Source organism: Epinephelus fuscoguttatus, linkage group LG7 (genome assembly GCF_011397635.1).
Source record: "Epinephelus fuscoguttatus linkage group LG7, E.fuscoguttatus.final_Chr_v1".
NCBI classification, from domain to species: Eukaryota; Metazoa; Chordata; class Actinopteri; order Perciformes; family Serranidae; genus Epinephelus; species Epinephelus fuscoguttatus.
The window spans coordinates 26,989,242-27,002,373 of NC_064758.1; the positions used below are offsets into that span (position 1 = coordinate 26,989,242).

Sequence of the window (13,132 nt, forward strand, 5' to 3'; positions counted from 1 at the left end):
AGAATCTACAATCTGTGCAGTCATAACTTTTGAATTCAATGACACACATTTCAAAGTAACAACAGCAGAGCGGGTTGAGCTCCATTTCTGGTGAACTTGGTGAGTGGCGTTTGTTTATCTCTATGGTAACAGATATAAAAGCAAGACGGTCAAAGTTCAGGGCGTAATGTTATGAGAAAGTAGTATGTCCCGACTGTGTTCATACTACATGCAACAGTATGTACTTTTTAAGAGCAGCTGCAGCACCTACTAGAAGTAAAAAGATTAAGTATGCAATTCAGAACAAACCTCATCAACTGTCTCTGTGTCCAGTCCAACAATCATCTCTTTGATGAAGGTCAGGTCATCAGGCAGCACCAGGCCGTACCTCTTCATCTCCTCCTCTAGGCCATTACATTTCACTAGGTGGTCAAACATCTTTACAGAGGCGTCCTCATGCTGCAAGATACATAGATTCATCAATATATGAGAATTAATAGCAAAAATATAGATAGATAGATAGATAGATAGATAGATAGATAGATAGATAGATAGATAGATAGATAGATGCTCAGTGATGGGTATTGGTGTGTAAAACAACAACAGAGACTCTCAATTTCATGTTTTACAAATGTTTTGTGTGGGTTCATTATACCAAGGTTTGACATTTACATTATACTGCTGACATTTATTACAGCACCAATAATTAATTTTCATTGTTGTTGTTGTTCCATTGTTAAATATGTCATGTTGATGTCATTTAATTTCAGGATGCACCTATTAATAGCCTTGCTGACTGCCATTGGCCTATTAGCAAATAAGATGACATCCGCCGATGGTAGTGGCCGATGTTTTCCTATTGTACCACATCAACAGTGACAATAGAAAACATGTTTGGGATGAACAGAGATCTTCCTCGGGACGATGTCTGGATGAAAGGACAAAGTAAAGTAACCATCAACACGTCAGGGGACACACCATATTGTTTCCTTGACAATGCCACATTGTGAACAATTGTTTGCCACATTGTGAACAATTGTTTGACATCAGCAGGAGGAGAATTAGTTAACGTATTAATCACATTATGAGGTGTTCAAGCTCTTTTCAGTAAAATGAGTACTGGGCAAAGGTTGTTCTCATGAGGTGTTCAAATGTGATCTTGTAAAATGTAGCGTTTGGTGAGAAACTTGAATAAATGCAGTTGTTTGAAGGAGAAATTTGTTGATGTATCCAACATGAAACAGATATTCGAGAGAGAATTTATGAAATATAATAAAAAGGCTTTTGAAGCAGTTATTTCAAAAAAGTTTTTCACATGAAAGAATGTTATTTTAAAGGTTCTTTCATACATTTGTATAAATACATTTGTGCTCATTCAAAGATAGCATAATGAAGGACTGAACTGTTTGGTTATTTTTTCATAATTAATATTATTTTAAATTGATATTTTAAACATGAGTATGAGCCCAGAATTACACAGCTGATGGATTCCTTATTTAATTGCACACATTATATATTACATAATAGGTCCAAACTTGGGTAAAGGAACATCTGTTCATAGAGATGTAAGTATCACTTTCTTCCTGAGTCTGTGTGTTCTGTGCTTGGGTTCACCTTGTTGATTGTAACAGATGGAGTATTGAAACAGGAAAGACTTATAACCTCTCAAGCCTGTGCCGTGTTGACCTTTAGGTTTGTCTGGCTGAAAGAACCACGCTGCCCCACACTAAAATATCAGCAGCAGAGACCAAGAATCGCTCTCCCCTCTCCTCATTGAGCCTGACTCACCTATGTACGATGATTTCAGTGGTTATCACTGCAAAACTTCAATTAATAGCCCGTGCTACTAATTGCTTAAATCACTGACATCAACAGGCGTCTATATGGGACAGGCCTTTAATTCCTTTCACTGTTGAAAGGAATGTTGAACTGTTGCTCAGCAAAGATGGGAAATACAATCAAACAGTTTATGTAAACCAATATGAATATTACTTGTTTAAACCTTAGGGCTCAATTATGAATCATTCATTCGATTTAGGTCGGATAGATAGCCCATCAGAGAGAGAGAGAGAGAGAGAGAGAGAGAGAGAGAGAGAGAGAGAGAGAGAGAGAGAGAGAGAGAGTGTTACGGCACCCAGCACACCAACACAACACCACTTTATCCTGCAAAACAATATTTACAACTAGGATTCTTTTGGATTCTTTTGATGTGAGGACCCTTACAGACTAAAAGAATATGAATATCTTACAGAGTAATAGAGGAATGGACACATGATTTGAGGTCGCCAACAGCCTGGTTTTATACATCTGAAGAACTTCTATAAAGGCACATGAACTGCTTGAAAACCAGACCAGGCGTCTGATTGAGACAGGTGTTTCTTTAGCAAAATGTGTAGCCACACTGGGCTAGTGAAAGGGACTGGGTGTTTAATTGAGACAAGGCTTTTAATGGAAGTTTTACAGTATTTCATATCATGGCATATGTCAGGGACAACAGAAATAACAGTTTCTCACCCTCCACTTATGTCCTGGACGTGCCTTGGGGATGAACATCCCATCATACAGATGGGAAAAGGGTCCATGTCCTAGATATGGGAGATACCATAAAATAAGTCAAACTGTGAAGTGAAACATTTGTGAGTGTATCTTATCAGGCCTGTTTTATTTTAGGCTAGTATTAGAGACAGGCCTTTACTGATACTGATGATATTATAAAATTATGTTTTGTAATCTGCTGCAAATTACTGTTATTATTGTTTGTTTATTTTCTTTAAAGCAACAACATACCAGTAGTCATGCTATACACACAGTTCCACTGTGTGTCTATAAAACATTAGTTTCCATCCAAATTCAGCACTAATATCAATTTAAGAATTTCTAGAAAAATTTGAGCACATCTGTTTATGATGATTTAAAGTGACTTTTTAAAAAAACAAAAAAAAAAAACTTTCTGGTGTAGCTACAAATGTGTGCCAACACTATAACTGCCTTCCAGGAGAGACTGTCTGAAAATGCTGCTGTACATTTAAACAATTGTGTACTTGCTGCAAATATTTCACAGTAAATGCTCTCCCACTTGATCAAAGGGCACAATCTTTCACCTCTCCTGATAGACAGTTAATCTGAATGACCTACAGGAACTGTTGAGTTTAGCTCAACACTGAAATGAAAACAATAGTTTTGTTAAGAAAAGAAACAAACATTGTACATTTTCACGTGAGACATTGTTTTTAATGTCTGCCTTCATTAGAGACCAGCCTTCAGTTGTTACAGTTTTTCTCAATTGCTAAAACACTAAACCCTATTGTCTGAACCAAATGCTCAGTTGCCTGAACCCACTGATTGAATCGGTCACTCTTTTGGCAAAACCATAAGCACTTTTCATCTGTTTAGACACAACTTGCCAACACATTTTCATTGTAATGCACCTGTGTTGCATAATGGTGAGCACAGGTGGCAAAAGTCAAACACAATGAAAGCACAGGTGTCACCGGTTGAACACAACAACTCAAAATTGATCACACTTGTGGCTAATGATGTGAGGGAACATATATAAGCCAGTTCAGAGAGCATTGGTTAGGAGCATCCCATCTATGTTGTTGTTTGGGACAATGTGAGTTTTCACAGAGCCCTCCAGGTTAGCGAGTGGTTCAATATGAGCCAAGGTTTTATCAATCTTTGCCTTCCACCGTACTCCCCTTTCCTGAACCCCATTGAAGAATTCTTCTCCTCATGGCGGTGGAAGGTATATGAACGCTAACTTTTCACCAGGGTAAATCTCCTGCAAGCCACTTAAAGCACTTGTGCACAGGATTTCTGTTTTTTGTACTTTTTTTTTTTTTTTTTACCATGTACAAGTGCTAAATGCACAGGTTTTTTGTTTTGCAACATGCATTTAGCCTACAATAAACATTTATTTCTACAGCTTCATGTCCTGAGCATTGTGTTTTCTATTTTTCTATGTAGTGTTTAGTGACTGCTCAGTAGTGTTTTTAATTTTGATTGACTCGGGGCACGATTTGACAACATAGTTCAGTTTTGAGCACAGATTGAACTGTTTTGAGGTGAAAGTTTGGTTTTGCAAGAAGAGTCCGAGGTTTTGTGAATGTAGCTTGAAAATTGGGTTTTGTGTTCACAGTTTAGAGAAAATGAGAGCAGCTTTCCAGAAATGTGTCTTAGCAATCGAGAAAAACTGTAATGCCTGCCATACCCCTGACCATTAGGTCAACACTGGCTTTTATGTGACATTTTGTAAAATAGTTACACTTTCATTTCCGCTCTTATTCACACCCAGCAAATACTATTTAAAACCTGTTACATGTAATAGTGAAAAAGAGTGTGTCACTCACCCAGGTCATGGCAAAGACCAGCAATCTGCACACAAAGGATGTCTCTTGCAGTGATGAGGAGTTCTGGCTGCCTTGTACTCAGAGCTTTTACAAGTTCTCCTGCTAGGTGCCCCACCCTTTATCCCCACATACAGAACACAACAACAAAAAACAGGTTACACAATTACCACACGAGTATCCTGCTGCAAAACTGGAAACATCAACTTTTACTATACCTATACTAAGGTATACAGTGTGTTTGCTTTGGTTGTATCAGTTATATTAGGTGCTTTTCTTCCTGCTTTGGATTGTGATTTCCTCGGGACACAAAACTGTATCTATCTGATAATATGCGGACCTACCCAATAGAGTGTTCAAAGCGGTTGTGGGATGCTCCAGGGTAAACAAAGTAAGCCCCTCCAAGCTGCTTGATGTTTCGTAGTCTCTGGAACTGAGGTGTGTCAATGAATTTGACGAGCAGTGGGTGTAACTCCATATGCCCGTGGATGGGATCATTAAACACCTGGCACAGCACATAGAACAGAAACCAAGTCCCGTTATGTTTACAAGAGTACCAGTAAAACCAGAAGCAAACATGAAGCCAAAGCTACAGAGGAATGGCTGAACAACACCCTGACAGGATCACTGAGCATGTGATAGAATAAAATAAAAATGGGACACACCTAGTTTATCTATGACCCAGGAGATACCAGTAGAGGTACAGTTAGTGAACTAGTTTTCCTTTATTGAGGGTGCCTGCTGTGCGACAGCAAGGCTACTATATATGATCCGTTGTGTTTATTCTTCTTCTTCAACTTCTGTCACATTTTTGAACTGCTACTACTCCCGCAGCATTGTCAACACAAAGGCAAAAAATACATCAAAAATGGTGTGCTACGACATTTCTCAGAGATTTGCCAAGCAGTCATTATGAAAATCACAAAAACCAACGTAAAATATTTTTAATGAATGGGAGATTGTTGAAAAAAACACGTGAAAGGGGTTAAAATCACACCTCTTTGAGACCACACCAAACTGCTATACTTTGACATAGAACAGTGATTCAAAGTTTGTACGGCTCATGAGACTCTGGACTTTACTGGGCTAAATTAGATTTTGATATCTAGTATGGTTTTTAAGAAATTGCATTTTACATTTCATGATGTTTTTCAGACGTTTCAGATTTTATAATGGGTGTCTATGGGACAGAGATGGAGTGGTGACATCATCGCCAGAGTGTGGAGGAGCTGGAAGAGCTTAAAAATCTATGAACAAATTGCTCTCACTGCCACAATTTTCACTCTACATACACAAATTATACATCAAAACGTAGGAAATTTTGTGGTGGTTGCAGAAATGTGACAATGGAATCACACACACTTACACATTTGGCTCACTGAGCTTCCAAGCAAAGGGAGAGCCAGTTTTTTTCTCATTCACTCCCATGTACGCTCCACTGCTCCAGGTGTCCCTCATTAGTTACCATAGCAATGACCACAAGACACACAAACTCGCAGACATGTCGGTGTGTGTGCGTGTCTCAGAGATGACAGCAGTAGAATCTTGTTTTCCGTGTATTACCTACCACTACAGCCTTTACCACTCATACTAATGTTGCTACCTTTGGGATTTTTAATGTTAAATACATATTGTAACATATTGTAAATACATACAATAAGAAACACACATAGTGCTCAGTGCCTGTAGTATATGTAGTATGCAATACTTGCAGTAGGCTGTTCATATAGTGAATGTGTATGTACTTAGTACTCGGCAGTGGTAGCAGGCGCCCATCAGAATAGTTTGTGAAATTCTCTAGTTTCATACTGACTCAACAATAGACAGTAAACATAAACAATCTTGGCTTTGTGATTGTGTTGGCTCATTCACTGACCCTGGCATCTTCTACACTGTTTACTTTATAATCTCTTGAGCTTTTCCCTGTTTAGCTTCTCTTTTCTCTCCAGCCGTGAAAATGAAGTATCATGTACATTTAAACACAATGCATCACCTTGCCTTGCTCTGTCAACTCCCAGAGCTTCCTGATACTGCGCTGGACATTCAGACAGCCATCAAGATCTCTATGGAAAAGAACATACATAAGAGCACAGTAGGGAATGAGTCAAAGAAAGACAATTGAAGCGTGACACCAAACTAAATCCAGTGGGGTGAGTGTTGTTGCACTGAATTACTGCAATCACTTCAGAGGGAAAAGCACTTCATTTAGGATTGTTATCATTGTTAGACATTGCAACTGGTTTATCAGGAGTACACACTTACGCTACGCCCATCTCCTCCAGATGATCCACTGTGAGAAACCGCAGCCACTTACCAGTGAGTTTACGTTCTAGGTAAAAGAGGAAGCAGTCACAGTTTTATCCATTCATTTAAACACATTTTTTTGAATCTATTGCTCACTTTCTCAAAACTCCAAACACAAAAGAGTTAATCATTTGTCAAAACACTGTCAAAATGAAACACTGCACTCAAATCATGTTCTCTCTTTTTTTAAACTGATTTTTTTTCACCAAAATGATACACACAGCCATCATATGAATATTTCTTACAGAGCATCAATTAAAAATAGAGATTTTTAAATTTTGCATAATTTAGCACACTTTGTTCACCTGAAAAAATCTGGCCTGTAAAACAACACGCCCTTATTACAAGCTGGTCTGACTCACATCTCACCTGCTCAAACACAATTAGCAAAACACACCAATCCTGTGCCAGAGCATTACAAAGGCCTCAGGTGACTTCTGCTGTGTCAGAGAAAAATGGAGCAGCACAGAGAAGGGAGAGGAAGGCCGACCAAAAAACATTTGTTTTACAGTCAGTTTATTCAGATGAAAATTTTTATCATATTACAGTAACAAATAAATATCTGTTTTGTATTTGAGCACTTGTGTCATCATTACATCCCCAAAAAGACATTCAGTATGACTCTGGGTTGTGAGTTTAATCCAGTTGGAGCTCATTTGATTGACAAACATCCGCCACATTCTATGACGCACACACATTTGTCTGTCTATGACCTAGATTGTATCAATGCAATGATTATCTGATACATCCACAGTATGATACTACAATACGGCAACAGTCTTTACAGAAAATCCATACACCAAAAAACATTTGTTTTACAGTCAGATGAAAATCGTATTACAGTAACAAATAAATATCTGTTTTGTGACCTTTTTGTATTTGAGCACTTATTTCATCATCACATCCCCAGAAAGACATTCTTATCATTTTTTACTGTAGTGTTTCTCATTGTACTTACTCTATCACTTCAATTACTGTGAGTCTGGCCGAAACAGGTAACATCTGAGTATTTATATTTTACATATCACATTGTACTTACTGTATCATGACAAATGACCTTGATATTTGCTACCACACTGCACAACACCAAATTATTTCTTTATGTAAAAACAGTTCTCAACAGCTAACTTATTTAGGCCAGCAGTGAGATGAACACTAGTCATCAACTTATTTTACCAAACCAGAAAACCTACCTTTGAATTTATCCACCCATTCTTCGTGTCCTTCAACTTGTAGGTACTGACAAGTGTGATCCACTTCCCATTGATCACAGTTCAATTCTGTCGTAGCTGTGTTTGCCATTTCTGATGTTGATCTGACGAGCGCTGGCTATATCAGGATAGTCACATGAATAATGTTATACCACGTTGTATATCCAGCTGATCAAGACAGACTTGCACAATGACAGGGTTTAAACAATGCCGGCCTTTTACGTCTTCACCACACCTATCAGTTTGGACACTCCCATCATATTAAAATCCTTTTGTGATTCATTACACAACAAAAACATTTCAGAGCACTGACTAATAAAACTGAAACAATACCTGCCCATAAACACAGCAGAGGTAGCCCTACATTGAAATGTGTGGACACTGATTGTGCTAATGATTAAAGGTGCTGTATGTGCTGTATGTGAATCGGATTTGGAGCACTTAAAGGAGCAAATTTCACAGAAGAAAAAGAGACTCAGGATAAGTATAGGAAAATGCTCTTGCGTAAGGCCCAGCGAGCCCAAGCATAAAGCCACAGCTACACAGGGATGACTGTAAAAACACGCTGATGAAATCATTAAGCACCTGGCAGAACAAAAAGTTAGACACACCTATTTATGACCCAAAACAATATCAGGAAAAACCACTCCCAGTTTTGTCTTCACTTTATTTGGTTATCTTCCTGCTGATGAAGCTTATTAGAATTTTTGAGAGAGCGCACAGGAGAGAAAAGGTGAGCATGAAAACGAAAACTTTAAAGAATACAGAACTTTTTGTTTGGACCTTACTGCATTGTGGGTACATACTGTTATATCCCCGGTCTAGGGGAACCCAGACATAACATGATGTGTGACTCCCCACTCTTCCCACTCCCAAGAAAGGCCAAGGTTTAAAAACCCTCTGACTCCAAGTGGGCCAATCCGGTGTCAGCAACCTTCATGTGCCAGCCCAGTCAGCATTCACCACCTGCCTCGCAACAACATATCAAGCTTCAACACATGCACACACTCTGACAGGAGGAGAGAACACCTTAAAGGTCACACAGATCAACACAAGGAAAATACTCAAAAAATAATGACCTGGGTCATAACAATACTAATAAGTACAGATAAAACTGATAGCAACAGCCAGTTAGTTCCCTCACAGTATATTAAATGCACTGCTGCAGTAACAGAGAGCAGGTGCCAGTCCTGCTCAGTTTCTCCTCCACTGTGTTTACCTGCCACTGCACATAGGGCCAAGCAGTCACACAAGAGTCACATGCTGCAGTGTTTACAGAGCCACATGCCAACACACTTTCAATGAATGATACATTTAAAACTGGTTTAACCATCTCATGATGAGTAAAACTGAAACTTAACTTTACTTTGTCACCCATTGATCAGTAAAGAGTGTTGAACTTTACTAGAAACATTTTCAAAGTAGCTGTCCAATGCTGCTGAACTGTAACTGTCCGCAGTGATAAGATGCTGCAGACTCCTCAATGACCCCCAAAATAATACATCTTTATCTTTTTTCATCACTTTTTTTTATCTTCTAACTTACCACAATGTTATCTTGTGTGCGCAGGATAAAATTCCATCTTTTAGGACGCCTGGGCATGAGGATGTTGCTTTGGTGGAGTCTAATCTCACCAAGTACACATTTTGAGCTACTTGTTCTTTAATTTAGTGTTCCCATTCTGCGTTACTTTATACTGTCACTTCACTTCGTTGATCTGACTGCTGTAGTTACTGCTTCATGTGGAGATTTTACAAACAAAACACATGGTTAGTTTAAAGAAAGGTGATACATTGTTATAGATTCAACCACCCAACAGTCTATAAAGTGGTTAAAATTTGCTCCACCTCAACTACAACATTAAAATGCTGCGTACACATTAAAGGTAGGGTCTGGAGGATTTTCCAGTTGCTGTTTGTAAACACACATTCAAATTTGGCCCCTCCTGTCAGGCTCAACTCTCCCGGGTGTATGGAGCCCGGAGGTACGGAAGAAGGCTTCACAGAAAAGGTTCAGGCAAGGCTCGCGCTGGTGCACGCTCGGACACACTTGGGCACGGCGCCTGCGCTCTCTCATTGGCTGGGGAAATCTCCACCCAGAAGCGGTTCAAGCTCACAAAAACATCAAAATACAGTTAAAGGGCAGGAGCTCACCACCACACATGAGTAGAAGCCCATAGGTGATGATTAAGCAGGATTTCATTTGTATATGTCTATATTTTGTTTGTTTGAAAATCCTCCAGATCCTACCTTTAATGTAGACATGTTTATACATGTTTGTGTTTATTAATACTCGTCAAAAAGATAAAACAGAAGGACTTGAATGAGGATGTGACAAAAAAATAAGATTGTACTGATGAACTGGAAAGTGTTTTACATTAAGTATAATAGGTGTGAGATATGATATTTCTGATGTAAAGATAGTGTGATGGAGTATAGCCAGAAGAGGATGAGTGAAACTTAAACTAGAGAGCTTTCCCTTTGATATCGCTCGAAAAATTACATCATCACTGTTTGGTCATGTTGGGTCAGATTTATTCCCCTAATTCGTCTGGTATTTAATTCACCAGATGTGTCCAAACAGACATTCCCATCAAGGTATGTATTCGTTTTTTTATGCCTCCACACCAGTGTTAGCCGTGGCCAGAGGCATTATGTTTACGAGTTGTCCTTCTGTCTCTCTGTAGCTACACCCCATTCTCATGAACACAGTATCTTCACAACGTCCTGAGGGAATTGCCTTAAATTTGGCACAAACGTCCACTGGGACTAAACGATGAACTGATTAGAATTTGGTGGTCAAAGGTGCCTGTGACCTTACAAAACATGAGAAGGGAAGAAGGGGAGACATTTGGTGACACTAATACTGGCTGAGCCTCGAATGTTTACAACATCTAGCTCCACCTCTGGTATCACTTGTTTTTTCTTTCAGAATTTTCGCTTATTTCCAATCAGCAGTATAATGATAGAGTATATTGTGACTTTGACTAATAAAACATTAACTTGACTTAAACAGAGGGTCAGTTGGAACAGGTTCACCACAGTATAAAGTATGAGCATAAGTCCATTTACTCAAGTTTAAATACACTTTTGAGGTACCTGTACTTTACTTGAGTATTACCAATTTACTTCAGCTAATACTTCACTGCATTTTGATAGCAGAATTCGTCGGCAACCTTTTTCTCAACCACATTTATTTTGGCAGCTTGTCTTCGCAGAGTCAAATTATTAGTACAAAATATAATAAACTAATATTTTTATGTATTTTTATTGATGAAGTTACCCAGCAGTGCAGCACTAAATCCCTATCAACAAGTGAGAAACCCTAGAGCTATGTTTGATTCGAACCTTAGTTTTGAACCACATATTAGAGGTACAACCAAAACCAGACTTAATCATCTTAAGAACATTGCCAGAGTACAACTGCTTCTCTCTCTCAGGCCAACACAGACAGAGACACTGATGCATGCTTTTATTACCTGCAGAATTGATTACTGTAACACTCTACTTTCTGGTCTTCCTAAGAAAAACATTGCTCAGTTACAGTTCTTACAAAACTCGGCTGCATGTGCGTTGACGAGGGCCACAAGAGAGCACACATTAAATCAATTTTAAAGGCCCTGCATCGGCTTCCTGCAAGCTTCAGAACTGATTTTAAGATCCTTGTTTTGGTTCATAAAGCTCTTTATGGTCTTGGTCCTACTTACTTATTATATTTGCTTTTATCATATGAACCCTCTAGCACCCTCAGGTCCTCTCAGAGTGGCCTTTTAATCATCCCCAAAGTTGGAACAACAACCATAATGAGGCATCATTTCATAACTATGGTCCACGATGAACATTCCTCCTGATGACCTGAGGGCCGCAAAGAGTGTTGATGTTTTCACAAGCAAACTCAAGTCCTACCTTTTTAGCCTGGCTTTTAATGGAACTTTATGTCTTTTTTTTGGATTTATTATTATTATGAATACTGCCAAATGTTCAGGTATAAATCTCACAGGTGAGGCTAGGTCTGGTGTTAATGCAGGTCTCTCCCTGATTTCCTGTGTTTAAAATCACCTATCCATTCTTTAATTGCAATATGCGGACAGGAAGAAACCATTTCAAAACGCACTTGAGGTCATATGCCGTCCTCACTGGACGTAATCCGGAGTTAAGGCGTCAACACTGTGGCCTCATTCGCTCTACTATATTTGGCTCCACCCTCCGCGTGCCAGCAGAGGAGGCGCAAGCTGCGTCAAGTTATCTGTAAGTAGCAAACAAGATACCGGAAGCAAGTTTTACTTTTCAGAATAATATCTTAGAAATATTTTCACATGTTCAATAAAGTTTAAACTACAATCAACAACTTAAATCGAAATCACAAAATTACTTTTCTTTGTTACAGTGGTGAAGCAAGTAAAACACTGTGAATATCCACTAATAGGCGATCATCTTGTTACAACAAAATGTTTTGCTGGGAAATCTTTGGTCCTGGGCGGCACGGTGGTGTGGTGGTTAGCACTCTCGCCTCACAGCAAGAGGGTTGCCGGTTCGATCCCGGGCGTGGGAGCCCTTCTGTGTGGAGTTTGCATGTTCTCCCCGTGTCAGCGTGGGTTCTCTCTGGGCACTCCGGCTTCCTCCCACAGTCCAAAGACATGCAGATTGGGGACTAGGTTAATTGGAGACTCTAAATTGTCCGTAGGTGTGAATGTGAGCGTGAATGGTTGTTTGTCTCTATGTGTCAGCCCTGCGATAGTCTGGCGACCTGTCCAGGGTGTACCCTGCCTCTCGCCCGATGTAGCTGGGATAGGCTCCAGCCCCCCCGCGACCCTCAAGAGGATGAAGCGGTTAGAAAATGAATGAATGAATGAATCTTTGGTCCTGGTATTCATGTGGCTGCCACTTGACACACCACCCACCCAAGCACTGCTGTGGACCAAGTAAACCCACATGAGAGGGGCGCTCTCTGATGGCAATAGCTCGCCAGCAGGACAATGTGCCACACTGCAAAAACAGCTCAGGGCGTTGACCTGGCCTCCAGATTCCCCATATCCCAACCTGATCAAGCATCCATGGGGCATGCCAGTACCCCACTTCACAAGGGACATATCTCAAATGACCTGCAGTCAATGCCCCGGTGCTGAACACCACAGGACACCCTCCAGTGGTCTTGTGTCCATGCCTTGACATGTCAGAGCCAAGTCACTGTGGCTCAGGGGTACCTCTGGGGTACCGCTGTGTCTACGGATGCTTAATCAGATTGGGGTCTGGGGAATTTGGAGGCCAGGTTTTGACCTTGAGCTCTGTGTCA

At 39.9% G+C, this 13,132-nt stretch overlaps 1 protein-coding gene across 1 annotated transcript in view; it reads right to left on the reverse strand.

The window, feature by feature from the left end:
* Positions 1-7,974, reverse strand: part of LOC125892183 (deoxynucleoside triphosphate triphosphohydrolase SAMHD1-like) — a 33,230-nt gene extending 25,256 nt beyond the window's left edge. The window contains exons 1-7 of the mRNA XM_049581998.1: positions 7,823-7,974; positions 6,588-6,654; positions 6,319-6,388; positions 4,670-4,830; positions 4,329-4,444; positions 2,494-2,564; positions 289-438 (exon numbers count right to left, since the gene is read on the reverse strand). Coding sequence (XP_049437955.1) covers positions 289-438; positions 2,494-2,564; positions 4,329-4,444; positions 4,670-4,830; positions 6,319-6,388; positions 6,588-6,654; positions 7,823-7,931 — 744 coding nt within the window. The 5' untranslated portion in view covers positions 7,932-7,974. The remainder of the gene's footprint in view (positions 1-288; positions 439-2,493; positions 2,565-4,328; positions 4,445-4,669; positions 4,831-6,318; positions 6,389-6,587; positions 6,655-7,822) is intronic.
* Positions 7,975-13,132: the final 5,158 nt, after the last annotated feature.